This window comes from Sturnira hondurensis, unplaced genomic scaffold (genome assembly GCF_014824575.4).
Source record: "Sturnira hondurensis isolate 20B ecotype Veracruz unplaced genomic scaffold, ASM1482457v3 Scaffold0018525, whole genome shotgun sequence".
Classification (NCBI taxonomy): Eukaryota; Metazoa; Chordata; class Mammalia; order Chiroptera; family Phyllostomidae; genus Sturnira; species Sturnira hondurensis.
Window position 1 is genome coordinate 8,393,279 of NW_028091156.1, and position 19,391 is coordinate 8,412,669.

Here is a 19,391-nt window from a genome sequence, read left to right on the forward strand (position 1 = left end):
CTCAAGAGCAAATGGGCCCCTGTGGGCCACGGCGTCCGGGCTCAGTGCCCTGCGGAGGCCAGGGTTCAGAGCAGGGAGTTCTCGCAAGTTCATTTCCTCGGCTGCAACCCCAGGGTAGGAAGGCCTGCAGTTACCACCCGAGTGTATCTTCAGGCTTCCTGCAAAGGGCTCCAATTAACTGCATGGCCTTGGCTGATTCTCCCTCCAGCCCTGTTAACATGCAGAGCTGCCGGCCAGAGAGATGGCCCTGGCCTCCCCCTGGCAACCCAGGGCTGCCCACAAAGGGACTTGACAATTGGATGTGAGATCCTATCAAGAATCTGCATGTACGCAATATTTTTTTCTTTTTTTCCCTTAAGGTGTTTAGACATGTAAACTGTTCATCATAATTTGTAGTGCTAGGGATGTGATTGTTACAAAAAAGATATTTTCTCAATTTTTTTATTGCATTACATTGAGTTAAAGACTAGGGAGTTATCTTCCTTTCTCAAATAGAATAATAGATGGTAATAATAGTTATTATTCCGTATGGTTTAGCAGAAGAACCAAAAATAATCTTTCAGATGCTCCAAATAAATCTAAATTTATATAGAAAAAGATCTTTTAGTTTATAATACAGCTTTTGCAGTGAAAACTGCCTCAGTCTTCATATACATTACTTGCTCATCTACAGGAAGCAAATGGGTTACATCCTGGAAATATGTCTCTCATTTTTCTCTCTCTTCCCCAGCTAGTGGTAATAGTTGGTGATTCTCAACTATATGGGTCATAGGTATGCCTGAATTACTTAAACATGCAGATTCCTGGGCTCCACAGACAAGATCCTGCTCATTTGGCCTGGGACTGGAAATCTGCCTGTTACCAGTGTTCTGGCTGGTCCCCTGCAGAGGGCCCATGGACCACTCCCTGGAAAATGCTGGGAGGAAAGGGATGCCCTGCTGAGAGGCATCCCGGTCCCCTGCTGGGCCCTGTTTATCCCGCTTTGTCTGTTCCTGCCCCTTGTTCCCAGATGCAGGAGCTCTGCAGGGGAAGTAGGACAATGAAGGCACAAAAGTCCCTTCAGTGGGGCTGCAGCTCTTAGGGATGGCTCTTCGGAAAAACACCACTGTTTCCGGCCAGTGCTGAAAGCAATCCTTTTGTGGTTGTTGCTGTTTTTTTTTTTTTAATTGTTCTGAAATGCTCATAAGAAGCAATCTGCTTTCATACCACCGAAATATAGTCCAGACACTCTCACTAACATTATATTATGTAAAATATTAAGTTTTTATGCAGGGAAAAGAATATAGATGGGTTTTTCATTTTTAATTAATTCCTGCTGAGGGACTGAGAACCCACACTAACAGTGACTTAAGGAAGATTGAAATTTTTCTCTCTCTGGTAATAGCTGTTCAGTTAGTCAGTGTTGGGGTGGGGGGGGGCATGCTCACAGGGCCAGAGACACATGCATTTCATCTCTTTGCTATGCCACTCTTAGGGACGAGGTTTCTACCTCATGATCCAAGGTGGCTGCTGGAGCTCAGCCATTCACTCTGGACTCCTTCCAGCAGAAAGAAGGAGTGGTTGGAGAAAGACATGCGCATTCACTTCACGCTCATATTGCAGGAGTTATTCCTTCACTTCTGGTTACATTCTAAGTTCAGAACTTATCCACATGCCCATACCTTCACTGCAGGAAATTCTGGGAAATGTCCTTACTCAAAGCAGCCATTTTTACCCAGCTTAAAAAAGAAACTTTTTACTTTACTATGGAGGACGGGGAGAATATATTGTATAAAAGAGGGTACTTAGCGAGTGGTCTCTGGCACAACAGGCAAACATCAGAAGTAAATTTCAAAAATTCATTTTGATGATAGCATTATAAAATGGCTTTTGAGAAAGTCTGCCATTTTCATAGTACTTCATAAATTAATATTACATATTTCTAGTTTATTACAAACTCTTGCTTTAAATGTAAATCTTGAAAGAAATTGGTCTGAAAAATTCACAGGACAAAAATATAGCCTAGGACATAAATAATAAAAATAGAAATGATGTAATGTTCCATCTTAGCTAATGTAGAAGGATTTCATTAGGTAATGCAGTGTTGATGAGCTAATAGTTCTGTCTAACTCTCCTGCATACATAATGCGCCTGAACTACTTTCAGACTGTGAAACCTTCAGTTAGAGACTTTTACAAGTTATTCATTTTATTGTATGCAGTAATAATGTGCAGTGAAGAATGTAGATTTCTTTTTGGAAACATTTTGTACCAAAATGCTGGCAAGATGTGTATAAACATACGTCTATAGTAGTCGTCAAACTGGGCATGTCCATACCACTACAGTATTTGGTATGTGTGCTTCACGGTTACCAATCAGATCTGATTTCTTAAACAGGAACAGCCACTTCAAAGTGTCTGTTTTCTAACTTTTATGACCTTTTACTATTTGTATCATATTTGGAACTATTCAGAAATGTTACATATTAATACGTAAAAGTAAAGTCCAGTGTTAGTCAACAACACACACACACTGATAAAAGTAGCATTTCTTTGGATGAGTTGTTTGTGTAAAGGAGTATTACAGGCATGCATACTTGCTCGTTTTGGGAGATAGACATGCTACTTTCTGTGCATGTAGGTTTTAGTAATAAATTGGGGTCTTTTAACTCATTTTAGGGTATTTTAAATGAAGTATGTACCATAAAAAAAGTGTGCTATTATTTTTAGTAGTGTTTCTTCAACTAGTCATTTTCCTTCTTGGGGAAGTAGGGCTTCAGTCAGTGGTAAGGCCCGTGCACTTGGAGTCAGGAGACGGGTCAGCTTCCCCTTCTGGGCCAGGGGGTGGGGGGGTTCTCAGTAGTAAGGGGTGCCTCATTGTCTTCTCTTTCCTCCTAGCTCCTCTCCTGCACCCCACCCTTAGTTAAGTCTAGTCTTTTCTTGGAGAGTTCTAGTGACTTCCTCTTCAGCCCTTTGAGTCAGAGAGGGAGTTGAGCGAGTCCTTCACATCTTTTGCAGAATTAGAATCACAGTGTCAAAGACTCTGAGGTTCCTTCCACAAAGGCATGGAGGGAAAATAGGAGGTTGGAGGTCCGCGTGCTAGGAGCAACTTAACTGGAAAATGTGTTGAGGCCAATTAAAATCATTGTTTAAACCATTCTTGAAGACTAGGAGGATTACAGCCTACATTACACAAAGAAAGTAACAGAGTAAGAAAAAATTCTTTTCCTATTTGTAAGCATCAAAATCTGTTTAGTCTTTTATCCAAGGCGTATCATTGACCACACTTCTTACTAGAATTTTTAGAGGTCAGAATGTCCTTGATAGAAATTAAATGTAAAAAAAAATGTTTTTAGAGTTTTCAGAAGATTGCCTTAGGTTTGAGGTAAGTGTGTTTAGAGTTCCACCTTTTGCTAAAAATGAAAATTGACTATTATTTTCTAAATAGTAGGGATCCTGACTTTCATTTCTAATATTACCAGAAACATAAAAAAAGCAAACCCAAAACCCAAAGCCACCTTCCTGGGCTACTAAGAACCAGAGGAGAAACATCTTGGATATGTTTCCAGATCTCTGCTAGACCGTTAAATTTTCATCCATATTTAACAAATGTCATTATTCAGTTTCATGGGGTCACTGTGTCAAAATGTCTGTGTTAGAACTTTAATTTATTTTCCAAGGTTCCTCTAAGTGGGCAGAAAGCAGGGTGTGTTGAGTTGATTTACTCTCTTTCATCCACCTCCTGGATCGGTTTGCAACTCAGAACTTATCCTGAGACGTACACTTAAAAATTAGAATTTATCAACGCTGCCGCAGAATCCAGAGTCACAAAGGGCTCCTTCTCTTCCGCCTCCCCGCCCCTGGCTGGTTTTCTTTTAAAGAGTGGTTCTCCTGCTATGTCCCCAGGTAGCTGTGGCAGCTCTTCCTGTGTGGTACCCTTCACCAGATGGCCCTCTTAATAAATGCCTGCTCCTGCCCGCCTCACTGTCTTGATCCAAATGTGAAATGCCAGCAAATAAATAAGACCATTGTACTCTGATGAGTTCTCTGGAGATGGAGCAAAGCCCTGGGGAGAGGAAGCTAGAAACAGCTTTTCTGTTTACTGTGACTGCTGCTAATTACTGGCCGGTAGGTAGAAGCCACTGTTTAGATAGAATAAAATGTAAAGGGAAGACAGAGAGAGAGAGAGAGAAGAAGGGAGGGAGAACACAGAGTCTCGGCAATATGGCAGATGCCTTTCTCGATGCGAAAACGCTCTTGGATTGTTAGAGTCCATTTGAAACATCACCCATGCTCTTTGCGACTCTGGACCCGGGATAGGCAACAAACGGCTGAGTGTGGGGGTTTCACCGCCGCACTCAAAGTGCAACGGGAAGCAAGTGGGTAATGAGAGCAGAGTGGCCAGTTCTTTAATTGAATTAAAAGCTGGGTGACATCAAAGCAGACACCTGTCCAATTACAGGCAGGCCGGGGTGTTTACCGTTGCCGCGCAAGCGATTCGAAGATGACAGAAATCTTTCCGCCCACAGATTAACATAATGAAGGAGAACAGATTACAGTGGATGCCGGCCAAACACCTAGCCCGGCAGCTGGGGGGTGGGGTGGGGGAGGGAGGTGGAGCCTGCTCAAGTGTGTAGGCAGAGGCAGACACCCTGCTTCTGCTCCAACTGCGTTTGGCTTTTCGAAAGGTGCCATTTTGCTCCGTGTCTCGGGCTGGGTGTTGGGGCAGAGTATGAATAGCTGTCCGCATGTAGTCAGAGGAGTCGCTCATAAAATTTCACCACCAGAGCTAGTCAGGCTGTTGTTCCGTCCCCTCTCCGCACACGGTTTCTGTTACAGGCAGGAGAGCCCCCACAGCTGGTACGAACTCCACAGTGATTTCCTTAGTTGGTTAGTTGGGCTGCCTCCAATGATTAATATTTCTCGGCAGCTCATGAAACTTGAGGTGAGAGCAAAGAGGGGGAGATGTTGGAAATAATCTTCGTATTGGTCCAAAGGAGCAATGTCAGTGTTTTGCTAGCTCCCTAGAGAAAGTAGGGTGGGGACGGGATTCTTTCATAGTGAGGGAGACAGCTGAGGAGAAGGTAAGAGGGTGAAAAGTCTTCATTTGGGGGTCGAACATCAAGTGTACCCTCTTAGCAAAGGACCAGACTAGCTGCTAGAGGAATAAAGACGTAAAATGGCATACTCTTTACATTGAAGGAGTTCACTCCAGGTCATTGTGAAGGGCTTTAAAATGACAGGGTTCTCCAGGATGAGGCTCTAAACTTGTTCCCGTGATGTGCTCCCACCCCTCACATCAAATTCCTGCCCCGCTTTCAGCTTGGGCTCTGTCTACCGGCCAAGGCCCACGGGGCTGCCGTTCGAAGGGAATATATTTAACTTTCCTTCAAACTCCCTCGGTGTGGCATGTCAGGATTTCTCAATGTTAAGCATTAATGCAAAGTGCATTATCGCTTAGCCCTGAGAGTTCTGGACATTGCCGATGACGCTCATCTGGAGACCGAAGCTGCTGTGTTTCATGGGATACTAACACTTTTAAAACATCAATACTGCCTCCTCTATGCTTCTTATTGAATGTTTCTTCAGCTCTTCCTCTCCCATTCTCAAAGAGACTGGCAGGTTTCCTGACATGGTTGGGGCTGTTTTCTCTCTTCACTGAGTCTGGTGACCGAAAGGGCATTGGAGAGTTCATCGGGCCTGCCTGGAGGTAGGGACCGCCTCAGGTTCAAGGGGAAAAGTCTCCTCTCTGATGGGTCCCAAAGAAAGAGATTTATGTCCAAGCCAGTCTTTAAAGTTCTCACTGTTTAAGATGTACTTCTTTACTGCAAACACCTGAAGTGCCACGAAAGGATACCACCCCACATTCTCTTATTTGGTTTTCTGTGTACACAGAACGTATGCCGTATTTTTCTGTCTAGAATTCCTTTATTAATATGTCGTACCATATCTTATTTAGCATTTTGGGATACCCACTAAAATATACTTTTCAAGAGTTATCCCCTTTTTCTCTTTGTTTTTAAAAAAAGATTTTATTTTTATTTTTAGAGGGGGTTGGAGGGAAAAAGAGAGGGAGAGAAATATCAATGTGTGGCTGCCTCTCACATGCTGCCTACTGAGGACCTGACCCACAACCCAGGCATGTGCCCTGATTGGGAATCAAACCGGCAACCCTTTGGTTTGTAGGCTGGCACTCAACCCACTGAGCCACACCAGGCAGGGCTCGTTGTCTTTGCTTAAGTATAGACCTCCTATCATCTTGGATTGGAGAGTTGTATCTTATAAATGTCTTTTTTCTGTGAATATATGCAGGCATTCTGCTTTATGTATTGATCTATGTATTGCTGTTATCCTTATGTTTCTTCTAGTTCTGATATTTTCTTAGATTAGAAACCTTCTTGAGATCACTTATGTTCCAAGGCACCCTTCCCAGAGGCACATAGAAGAAAAATGGATAAATACTTTTTGATGATGACATATTACCATACTAGTACCTTTTTTTTCCTGGAGCGTATATAAGTGTGATTCTGACACTCAACGTGAGGCCAGCGGGTCGATTGCTCACTGGTCTCTAGGCACCTGTCCAAGAAGGACTACCTTACTTACCCTTGGAGAGGATGTTCTCTCTTCCTCTGACAGTTGCAGAACTTTTAGGAGCATCGACTTTAACGCATCCTGGTACATGTGCCATTACCAGAGAACCGCAGAGCTAATCCGCATGTCCTGAACAATGGGATGACTTTGTCCCTTTTCTAACCGAGTGAACATCATTTGTTTAGTTGACTAGCTCCTTCTCTCAACCCATCTGTTCATAGTAACCTGACAAGAGAGAAAATGCCCGATCATGACACTACTCCCCTTAGTGAAACAGATAAAACGAACGTGTGCTTAGGGAAATTTATTCCAATGCTTTGAGGAACCTTGGCTCTCACGCACATTAGGAGCAGATCTCTCCTGGGAATAATAAACCACTTCCTCAGCCTCAGCGAATACTATACATTTTGGAAAGTGTGTTACAGACTACCCAAACTTTCTACCTGGGACTCAGAGTTGGCAAGAACCAAAACATCAGCTTCTTCCTTTATTTTTACCCCCTATTTTGCAGCTTTCATTTCCCAGCGTGTGTTATTGTTTCACCTGCCTTGAAATAAAAAATACGAGTATTTGATAAATGGTCTGGAAGATGATCTATCAGTAGTTCCTCTCAGGACATTTCTTTCAGAACTTCGGGACTTTTCTGTGAAATACAGTTTGGTAAAATCCTCCACCAAAGCTCAAAGCCGAAGGGAGCCAGTTTGGTGAAAAGAGGGTAGCCCGTGTTTAAAGGTCCTTTCAGGGCAAAAAAGTCAGCAAAGGAATTCACGATGCACATACACACACAGTGACTCCTTTGGTAAGGGCAAGAAAGTTTAAATAAAACACCGAAGACCATGCAGTGAATGAGAGCCCAGATGTGGTTTGGCGTGGTCCTTCTTAAAGTCTGCATTAATACTGTGCTTGCTCAGTCCAACAGTGCACTTCAGCTGTTATTTGGGGGGAGGGGATCTCAGGATTAAGTATTTTGTGGAGCCAGTTTTCAAAATTTCAAAATGATTATCTGCTTTTGTGGTGATTTTCAATGATAACTTGATGCACCATCATATTAAAATTTCAGCACTGACCTGTATGCAACCACTGTGTCTGGATGCGTCTTTCTGGGCTTTAGCTCATTCGTGCCCATATATGAGAAGTGATGCTTTTTGCTTGAGCCACATAGATTAAGTGACGAACAGAGGAAACTCATCTCATATGCCAACACCTTTTTTTGGCTTTCTGTAGGATCCTTTCATTCTCTGTGGGTGGATTTCTTTCCTGTTAGGATAGCGTTATACGATGCAGAGATGCACATTGTCTTATTCAAAACCTTGCTGTACATTTCTACTTGGCAATAGGAAGGATCTGACAAATGTCAAAGATTTTCAAGGGTAAAGTGCCTAGAATCTCCCTTACCTTCATTTTGAGCCTGGAATGTTGGGATCACAATGGAGGAATTAAGACAAGGAAAGACAGTGCTTATGAAAGAGATTAGGATGTCGGATCTGGATTGCATGTCAGGAGTGCACTGCTGTGGAACACCAGGTAGGACATGTAGCCTGCAGGGTGAAATGTAGAACTGGAACTTTGGGGAGAGATGGAAAGTCTGTTGCTATCATGAGATCTTTGAGAGGTGAGGCCTGATAAGCTAATAAAGGCAAGTGTTTGAAGAAGCTGGAAGACCCAACCTTGTAGAAGAGAAGCTATATAAAGGAACATGAGAGGAAGATGAGTCTGTCAGGTCAGGGAAAGAAAGGAGATCTCAGCAGTTTAGAAGAACAACTTGGGAAATTGGACATGGAGGGAGGCAAAGTCTGGTGAGTAGAAGAGGAAGAGGATTGAGGAAGAGTTACAGATCTGGCCTTTACAGTGTTTAGAAGCACAGGACAGGCAGAAACTGGGCTGCGATACAAACACAGCCTGGACTGACATGAATCAGTGCCAGAGTTCTCTGTTGGGCACATTGTATTCCTGAATTCACTCATCGTAATGGTGACACTTGGAGATAAATAACTTTTTGTCCTCACCTCACAGATGAAGCCTGTGAGGCCTCTCCATCAGGCCAGGTACTTTACTCTCTGTTTACAGGTGAGGAAACTAAGTCACAGGGGTCTGGACCACTGGCCTGGTCCCGGGGGATGAATCAGTAGCAGAGTTGGCACATGAACTCAGCCAGCCTGGCCTGAGCATCCGTATTTTCATCAACCTCTTAGCCGCCCTGTGGCGAGGGTACATACGTGATGATACAAGTTTTCATTTAAGAGGCATAGTGGGAGGGAAAATAAAAGAAATTGGGCTCAGGATGTGGGAGATAGTCTTGGAGACTGGAGGTGAAGTGGCGATCTCAGCGGCAGGGATGAGGGGAAGCAGAAAGTCACAGCATGAGGGGATTGTGAAATTAGAGACCACTGAACTTGGCCTGAGAGGGGCGCACGTGCTTGCGTATTATTTCGTTGGCTTGCTGTCTTCCTTGGCCATCAGCTAAGACCAAGCTTCTGAGGGCAGCAGAGGACGGATTTGGTACCCAGAAGGGTCCTTGGGGAGCTGCTGGAGGGAAGACATGGCAACACCACAGTCAGGGGGCAGAGAGCTGGGAGGTGCCGAAGCAAGCAGTGGCTGTGGTCTTTGCTTCGTCCTGGGTCCTTGCTCTTTTAATTTGTAAAATTACCTCTTGAGGAGGGGGAGTAGGGATGCAAGCTGTCACCACTATTGGCATGTTAAAACAATAGCATCCTCCAGGCTACCGAAGGCTTACTCCACTCCGTGAAGGGATACTATGGGCGGGGCCATTTCTATATAAGAATGATGATAATCTTTGTGGTTAGCATTAAAGACAGCTCTGGAGACCTTCTGCAGTGAACACACTGGTGGACAAATGCAGGAACTATGTTTCTGATACGTCTTTAATGCCCAGGATTAACTAAGTGAAGAGTTTCTGCCTTAATTGTGAAGACCAATAAACAAAATGCATTGCCATTTTTGTGGGTACTTTTTTATTTTTCATTTTTAAAGGTTTTATTTTTATTTTTTGAGAGTGGGAGGAGAAAGAGAAGGAATCAATGTGTGGTTGCCTCTTGCATGCCCCCTACTGGGGACCTGGCCCATGACCCAGGCCTGTGCCCTGACTAGGATTCAAACTGGTGACCCTTTGGTTCAGAGGGAGGTGCTCAATCCACTGAGCCACACCAGCCAGGGCTCTGCAGGAACTTTTAACTGCTGAACAACTCTTATACTTCTACGGCCAAGTCAGGTTAATTCAACACTTTCATGAGTAATACTTCTGTTGAGGACAGGTGTCTTCATTAAATTAATAATTTTTGCAAGTAGAAGTACAAAAGCATACTTATCTAATTGTTCAACTCTGTGGAATTGTATATTTGTTAGCTACCACATAAACAGTTTGCATGTGTGCGTCCTACCGTTGAAATAATGAAGCCAGTCTTGGGAGCGTAGTTCCCAAAGTGTGTTAATAGATTCTGCATACAAAGGGCTCTCATAAAATGAGATTGAAAACTCCTAGGCTAAAGAAAATGAAAGTTTTGTTTCTGCAGGAGGTCCAGGGTCCCGCAATGGGACGACATGTGTCTCAGCCACCTGATGCGCTGGGCTCCATTTCCTGACCTCTGCATGCCCCTGCCCCGGCCACCATTTGAAAGGGGAAGCATCTCAATGTTTTGGGAAACACCTTTGGTGAATGCTGTTTAGAGCTGTCTTAACAATAAGTTGGTCTCACTGTTTTGGTTTTTTTGGTTTTTTTTTTTTACTAGTTACTCCATTCTGCCAGGAGCACACAGACAGGAAAATGAAGAGGCATATGTGTTTTGTGTTTTGTTTTTATCTCTTGGTGCCCTCCTACCCCCCCCCCCACATGCATGATAGTCTTTATGTCAGCTTACAGTAAACATGCATACTTCTTCTCTCCCCCTTCTATTCCAGGCGTGTTGACAGGCCTGCTACCCTTCACGAACTACACAGTAACCCTAACCGCCTGCACTCTGGCCGGCTGTACTGAGAGCTCACATGCATTGAACATCTCTACTCCGCAAGAAGGTAAAGTAATTTCAAAGGTCTTGACTTCCACATTTCAGTCATGAATAATAAAATAGGAGAAGAACTAAATGCTGCAAGGCCATTTGCTGGAAAACCCCAACCTAATTTGATGACAAAGTGCATCGCCAGGCCATAATTGCTCCATTTTTGGGGGGTGTGCGAAAATGAATCAAACTCCATACCCTTTAATGACATGCATCTTTAATAGCTGTAATGCAGATTAATGGGCTTTTTAATTGCTGTTACATTGTTCATGCAAGAGCCTTGTCATTAATATGGAGCATCTGAAAGATTAATGAAAGCTTCCTCATTTTACTATGGCTCAGAAGTAAATCTAGAGACAGTCTGACTAAAAAGAATTGATTGTATGGCTCAGTATGAAATTGAGAACCAAACGGTTGATTTCCATGGTCTCTTTTAACTGCTAAACACCAGCACGGACAACAATTATTTCAATATGGCAGAACCTCCAAATGCCAATTGAGGCCTTATTAATCACTGCACAGCTCCTTCCGACTTCCGTCTCCCTTTTGTTGTACTTGGAACTTAACCCACTGTCGGCGTGGATTAATGCTTCAGAAAGCAGTGAGAAGGGGAACGCATTGCAGCATGCCCGAGGGGAAGCTGTGCCTAAGTGTCATCATGCGTCCCTCGGAGGGGCAACAGCTCTCAAGATGCTGGGAGCCTTGGTCCTTATGATCTCTCCCGCCCCCATGAGAGGAAGGGCGTGTTTCTTTTACTGTCTGGTTGTAGAATTATTTAGGGGCCTCCAAACTTGATCTTGAGGGGAAAAGAGTCTGTCTCTCTTTAGTTCATTATCCACCCACCCCCTTTCTCCCTCTTCTTCTGAAGCCCCTCTTTCCAGTCATTCAGCAGGGGCCACTTGCACAGAAGTGCCGGAGAGGGACAATGCCTGTGTCGGTGACACTGTGACAGAATAAAGGAGTTTGTAAAATTCTCGCTGTCCCCCTTTATTCTTTGCGCTTTGCACCTGACTGCACCAGCAGTGACCCATTGTCCACATTTGCTCAGTGTTCTCTCTGTCTAATCTACGGAGAAGAGCGATTTTTCTTAGTGTGCCATTGCTCCTGCTGGGGGGCGTGATCAGCACCCTTCACAAGCACTGCCACCAGCTTCAGGGCGGGACAAATTGTCTTCTGTTCCATGGTTTCTGCTATGTCCCCTCATCCTCTGCTCAGGTTTTGCCTGGCACCCTTCAAATCTACCTCACAGCCATACGCCCTAAAAGTTTTCTACTCATCCATTCTCATTCATTTCCTTTCCAGTGTTTAAGGAATTTCCCATTTCTAGATTTTCTTCAAATTTATTGCCAATGTACCAAATGATAGGTATGTGTAGCATGAATTTTTAAAGCTCTTAGTTATTCTGACTCCAATTCCTGAACCATTCCAGAAAATGAACAGACCCCTTAAAAAAAAACTTGCACACAGTGTAGTTTTTGTGAACAATTAATTAAATTGCTTCCTCCTGGCTACTTCTATTGTTATGTATGCTTTTTATATCTTTTACAAACCATTCTCGCCAGCGTTGCCCATCCTAGATCAAAAGCTCATGGAAGGCAGGGACTCTCTCTGTTTAATCTGCTTCAACCGGCACAGCCCCCGAGTAGAGATTTGGGGTTAATAACACTGTTGATGAAGGAACGTGTCAGTCAAGCGAACGGTGTCAGGCCTTCCCATCCATCACTGATGCAAATTCTCATAAATTTTGGACAGTTATTTAGTGCTGTTCCTAAAGCAATTACTGACAAGCTGCCCACGAATCAGGAACATTTCCATGCCTGGGATTTCAGGTTTATTCCATGATTTATTGGTTTGAGTCTGAAAAGTTTCAATTAGAAAAGTAAACTAAAATTAGACTCTGTAAATCGTTTTTCCCCCCCACAGCTCCACAAGAGCTTCAGCCACCAGTAGCCAAGTCCCTTCCCAATTCTTTGTTAGTCTCCTGGAGTCCACCCAGAAAAGCAAACGGTATCATAACGCAGTACTCTTTGTATATGGATGGGATGCTAATCTATTCGGGCAGCGAAGAGAACTACACAGTCACAGGTAAGACTTCTATATGTATCAGTAAGTAATTATAGTTTGTGTTAGAACATGTATATATTACATGTAATTGCAAACTAGGATGTGTGTGTATGTATTTCAGGTAATAATTGATCGTTATCTGGGAACATGGCTTTAAAATTTGGGGTTAATTATTAATGTCTCCTGTGAAGCCAAAGAAATTCTGTGACTTTTATGGTTGTGTCACATTTCTGGTGAAACCAAAGCTGACCAAAAAAAAAAAAAAATGGGCGAATGCTCCTGCTGCTCCACCTTCCACTAGGCTGTCCTGCTGGGCGTTCTCTGCTGGATACCCAGCCACACCCTACCCAGGTCCTGCTGCCGATACACCTTCCTTCAAGGGCAGAGGCAGCCTTGGAGCTACAGCAACACAGAGGGCTAAGCCTAGGACTCCTCTGCCCCGCCTGGTCGCAGTACTGAAGCTGGGACCCACTCGGTCCCCAGAAACGCGAGTGAGTCAGTGATGTCACTTTGGACAATTCCCCTGTCACATGTGTTACCTCCTTGAAAGTCCGCAAGAATGTGGGCTCTTCTTAAGACTCAGAAGTTGGACCCAGTGATCTCTGAATTTTAGGCCATTTGAGAAGGGACTTAGTAGAGATGCCCAGCTTATAGCATAAAGTGTCAATCAATCATTGAAACCTTATGAGACACAGGAGGCTTCTATTGTGTTATGCTGTCTGGTATTGAAAACCACACACAGTAGGGCAGGCCCTTAAAGAGGAGCTCCAGACACTCATAGACATGAGAGAGTGTGACAGACCAGATGCGGAACAGCCAGAAACCAACTAGCGTGCAGGAACCCCCCTTTTGCCCTTCCCCCCAGTCTAGCTCCCTGCCCCTTCATGTCTCTGTTGCTAGGTCAGCAACAATATATTTCTATGGTTTATATACATGGTATAATATATAGTAACAACATTCATATATTAATTATGCAGTTATATATTTCATAGTATTTTATATACTGTCTTGGACTGTCAGGTGAGACATCGTTGACCAAATATTGATTGATTTAAAAAAAAACACTGAGGCCTAGATATATTAAATTCTCCATGAAGGCTCTCCACCACTTAGAGTGAGAAGCAGCATAAATTATTTGTGTATTCATTCCTTCACGTTAACACCGGGTATGAGGCTGTAGCAAGGACTCAGTTGGACACCACCCATCCCTTCTTTCTTGGGGCTTGTGATTTCGTGGGAACACACACAGATGCTGGTGGACAGGACTATAGTATTTGCCCAACTGCACCCTCAGGGCTTACAGACTAGGCTGTGTGTCCTGCCTAGTCTAAGAACCTTCAAAGGACAAGAGCAATTGCTTTTATATATTATCCATTGTGGTTGGATAGAATTCTGTAATGCTTATTCTACAGGGCACATATTATCCTTGCCCCCATGTTGCAAATGAGGAAATTGAGGCACCCTAAGATTAAGGAACTTTTTCAAGGTCATGTAGCCTGTAAAGGGTAGACTTGGATACCAACTCAAATGTTCTGGCTTTGATAAAGAAGGTATGGTCTTCAACAGGCTACTTAAGATCGCTGAGATTTAGTTTCTAAGTTTAAAATGGAGACAACTACAATTTTCAAGATTCTCAAAAGACCTAGAACTGTATATAAAACACCTAGCATGTACTTAGCCCTTAATAAAAAAGAACAAGCATTATTATTTCCTGTTGAATGCAGTTTATGTGAGAAACTCGAAGAACAAATTAATCGTGGCCTGACAATATCTGAAGGCATTATTTTAACAAAAAATTGTAGGCTGCAGAAATTACTTTAGAAGAAATAAAAACACAGCATAGAATAAAATCCATCCATGGATGAATCATTAATACACAAGGCATGTCTTCAGGGTCTATATACAGTATTATGCGTGTGGCCGGTATGGCCATTTCCTCTGAGATGGCTTCGCTGACTGCCAGGTATGAGTTTGGTACCCTCTGTGTGCATACTGAAAGCCTTGGAGCCTGCCTCTTTTGGGTCTGCATGGTCTGGAACAAGGCAGCTTGTCTCCTTCAGTTTTCCCTGCTAAACCATAAGGGTCGTACAGAGGCAGCCGTACCTGCCTTGTTCATGACCGCAAGTCCAGGACCCATCCCAGAGTGGGCACAGACGTAACAGCGTTGGGTCCATGAACGAATGAAGTCAGGTGACTGCCAGGAACAACAACAACAAAAAGCCACTACAGGGGAGTTGGCAGGAACAGCAGCAGGGCGAGAAAGAAAAAGCAACAAAGAAAAGATTGTGAAGAAGGTAGCCACTGGGTAAAAAGAAACTAGGATCCCTTCCTGGGTAGACCCCAGTCTGATGCAATCCACAGGGCGGTGGCACAGCGGATGGCAGATCTCAGACTGGGAGCCTTCCATGTTTCCAAAATGTGGAGAATGCCGTGAGGGGACAGTGTGCAAAGCCACAGAAGGAGCAATGTGGGAAGAAGAAGAGGCCAGAATTCACACTGATATCCAACACTATGTACAAAACAGTACTGAGTCTGTATTTTGAGTTATCAAAAGAATCATGTGACCACAGTGTCTGCAATGAAAGATCAGGGCTAATATGATCGTAGTGGATTAGTACAACAGATACCCCCAATACAAAGTAAAGAAAGTGGAAAGTTTTCATAGTGCTCACAGCCATCTTCTTAGATACGATGGGAATGGGTTCTTTAGTGGTTTTTCTTCTTTTGTGAGTTTTTAGAATTATGTCTCCTAATCACTCAGGTTTTTTTTCCCTCTGTGGCCCTCTTGGCTTCTTGCAAGCAACTGTATTTCTTACTGCTCTCATCCCCAGTTGGCTAAAGACACCAAGCAAGTTAGGACTGCCGTGTTGGTCACTAAGGAGAGAAACAAAGCCACGGACATTACGATGGGGTTCAGAGTTATACAGCGTGGTTCTAATGTTGCAGCTAGTAAACCTGGGGCCAAAAGAGGTCAAGAAATTTTGATCAAGACCTAGAGAAACTTGTTTAAACCTGGGTCAGTTCTGCCCAAGGTGTTTATTTTAATCTTGCTCCATTCTCCTTATTGAACACACATCCTTTTATCTTTCCCAATAACAACTCTGAGAGGGGGACAGGAGGCTGATTACAGACCACAGAGCCCCTGTATTAATCTTCTAGGGCCACCATAACAAAAGAACACAGACGGGGTGACTTCAACGAAAGATTTTTTTTCCTCACGGTTCTGGAGACAAGAACATTGAGGTCAAGGTGTTGGCAGGTTAGGTCTCTCCTGAGCCCTCTCTCCTCAGCTTGCAGACAGCTGCCTTCTTGCTGTGTCCTCGGGTGGCCTTTCTTCTGGCACACACGGCTGGTGTGTCTTCTTCTCATAAGGATACCGGTCCTATTGGATTAGGGCTCTACCCTTATGACCTCACTTCACCTTAACCATCTCTCTAAAAGCCCTACCTCTACACAGAGTCCTATTGGAATTGAAGGCTTCAAACATGTCGATTTGGGGGAACACAAGTCAGTTATGCCTGTGATACGCACTAAAGTCAGGTCCTGTGTGTGTCTTCAAAGCGTCCTTGTTCACTCGGAATGACAGGGGAGGCAGAATGGGAAAGGGATTCTGTCTGAATCAGCAGGAGAGAGCTGGTGTAGGACAGGGCACTGGCCTGGGGGACGGGCTTCAGCCTCTGCAGACACTTTGACCCTGAGCCGTGTTTCATTACAGCACGTGTCATTGATGCTCTCCACTCTCACGGCTTGTCTTTGTGTCAGCACATGAGTGACCTGCTACCTTCGCCACGTGCAATGGCTTGTGGGTTGAACTTCCAGACAGGAGGGCTGGTGCTGTGGGCAGTAGTGACAGTTTTGGGTCCTGGAAGGTGGACTTCGGCAAGGGGGAAATGTCAGTTCATAAAAAGATTGAGTGGAAGACACAGTCTATGAGATTAGCAGAAAAATGGTAATATTTTAATTATAAAAGGTAATAAATGCTTGTTGAAGATCATTTATATCTTACAGATATTTAATACCCAATCATCCTACCATACAGGTGGAAGCTCTTAATATTTGATGTTCCTTCTAGTACTTTCTTCCTTTTTAACTAAGTGAGCCATCATACTCCAGTATGAGTACTTGCTATTCCCTTTTTATGAGTATGTCCTGAACCATTAAGCATCTTTCTAAAAATATTTTGAAATATTGTTGATGATATTCAGTTTTCTGAAAGTACATTAATGCATTAGATCACTTAGATGATTCAAAAGTTTCTAATTTATCCCTGTTAAATATGTTGTGATAAATATTGTTGTACGTATATCTTTGTTTGCTAGATTCCTGAAAGAGCAACAGTTAATCAAAGATAGTGAACTTTGAAAGAATAATTGATACACATTTCTGCATTGTTTCCTAGGAAAGTTCATCAGCAATGAATGATATATTCTTACATTTCTGATCATTTTACCAGTGGAAATTTATTTTTATTTGCATGTTTAACTACTAGTTACAATGAATACTCTTCTGCATGATTATTAGCCATTTACATTTTACCTTAATTTATCTGATCATAGCGTTGATGAACAAAAACATAATGAAGGGAGGAATCATTTGAAAACTTCTTCAAGAGCTACATTTCATATCCAGTTTTTCATATCACGATCATCTGCACTGTTTAAAATTCTTTGCCTTCTACACTATAAAAACTTCCCTGATAATTTGGCTTATGGCCCCCTTCTCAGTGTTCAAAGGGCCGACATCTTTTCTCTTACTCTAACTTCATTTATTTGTAGCTTCCTTTTCTGTGTTTTGCACAGAGCCCACATCCTTCTGTTACGGGTTGAAAGTGGTCCTTGCCGCCATGGTGGACCTGGGTGAAGGTAAATGCAGGTCCCTTCAGAAGCCACCAGGCATCTAGGTGATGTGAAGCTTTTTCTTCTTCCTCTTCAATAGGAAGCATTGAAAGTCAAAGGCATTGCTGCACCTTGAGTTAGTGCAACATATATTTAAAAATGCATACAGTTCAGATTTTCTGCCTCGCATAGGCCATAAGCTAGTAGCGTGGTGGGTCAGTCATGACACTGAAAAATGAATCCAGTTAGAGAACCTCCCGAAGGCTGTTGATGTTCACTATAATAAATAGCACACACTTTAAGTCAAACTTTTTCATTCTGTATTCAAAGGTAATGGATTTTTTGTAACCATAGTAACCTTGGTGTATTTCTGGATAAATACATGAGGTATATACATTCTAGTTTTATTTTTGAATATAAACTACCACATTATGTATTACTAATAATATGAAAAATAGGATGTAGGTTAGTATAATGACAGCTTAAACTAGTATGCATTTTTCTTCTGCAAAAAATAAATATTTATCAAAAGTATAGGTTCAATTAATTTTTCCCCAGTTTTGTGGTATTCTGGTGGTGCCATTTATCTTTTTTGCAAGATCTCCATTAATCTCTTATTTCTGTCCCATAACAGATTTTTAAGAATTTTGAAGTGAAAACAATTGCCTTAAAGCTTATGATTAAAAACATTATCGAAAGATTGAAGGACCTATATTGATATCACTAGCAGAGCTATTGTGGGCCACTTAAGATATGTGTATACAGGGTGTTAATAAATAGGTAGAAAAAAATAACCTTTTGTCTGTTCGAGATACTGGGATTGCTTCAGAGTTCAGGCTAGATAGCATTCTGATTGATGATGACTATCCAAACTGTAGCCAACCAGATCATTCTCATTTAAATGAGCACCCTAGCAGAAACTAGCAATCTTTAAGAAGTTTGTGGGATGTTTCAGAGAAGCTTACAATGTCTTTAGAAACAAGGATAGCAAGATAGGGGTAATTGTGGAAGTATTCTATGAGCCTGACAAGGTGGTTTCTATGAGTTGTACGGACTGATAAAGTTCCAGTTAGTGTTGTGATCCCTCTGACAGTTTTTTTTAAACTAAATACATTGTTTTTGGTTAGCCCAACCTAAGATATTACTACTTGCAACTACTAGAACCCCAGAGTGAAGGAGAAGGTCAGTAAGGACTCTAATTAAAACACACACACACACACACACACACACACACAAATCTGACCCCAAACCATAACAGAGGTGTATTTTTCAAGTGTGTCATTTAATCCACAGCAGTGTTAACCATTGAATTAGAGTGCCCGACCTGATTTCAGCACCATGGAGAGCACCCTCCCATGGAGGCTGTGTGCCTGCGCTTCTAAGACTGAGGCGTTAAGGCAAAGACCATAGCAGTGTAAGAAGTGTGTGTGTGTGTGTAAGGAAGGGACTGAGAGAAGGGAAGGAGAGTGGGAAAGAAGATAAACTTCTCTTAAAGTCAGATAGGCAAGAAGTATATCTAAACAACCAAAAGCGCTAAAACCTGTTTTTGTCTTATTTGCCAAGGTCAAACAGAATCACCTATAAACAGTGAAATAGAAATGTTCATCCTGAGCCTTGAAAACACTTAAGTCTTATGACGAGAAGTTTATTGTAGAAGACGCTGTATTACCAATGGCACAATAAAACGACATTTAAAGGTTAGGAACTTCTAACCAAGCATTATGAGAAAGCTTATCAACCCTCTGCAAATTTGAGCTAAATTGTATCCATTCATCCTGATAGGATCCAAAAGATCCTTCCTTAGTAAAATGAAGCCTCACTTTAACCTTGATGGTTCCTTTCATTTTGGATGTTTGAGTACCACCACTCAGTGCATCTAAATTACTCCTCTTACGTAAAGTCATGTT

At 42.7% G+C, this 19,391-nt stretch overlaps 1 protein-coding gene across 1 annotated transcript in view; it reads left to right on the plus strand.

Annotated features, from left to right (window-relative positions):
• USH2A (usherin) overlaps positions 1-19,391 on the plus strand; it is a 530,092-nt gene that overhangs the window by 224,879 nt on the left and 285,822 nt on the right. The window contains exons 31-32 of the mRNA XM_037069500.1: positions 10,488-10,601; positions 12,509-12,670. Of these exons, the coding sequence (XP_036925395.1) occupies positions 10,488-10,601; positions 12,509-12,670 (276 nt within the window). The remainder of the gene's footprint in view (positions 1-10,487; positions 10,602-12,508; positions 12,671-19,391) is intronic.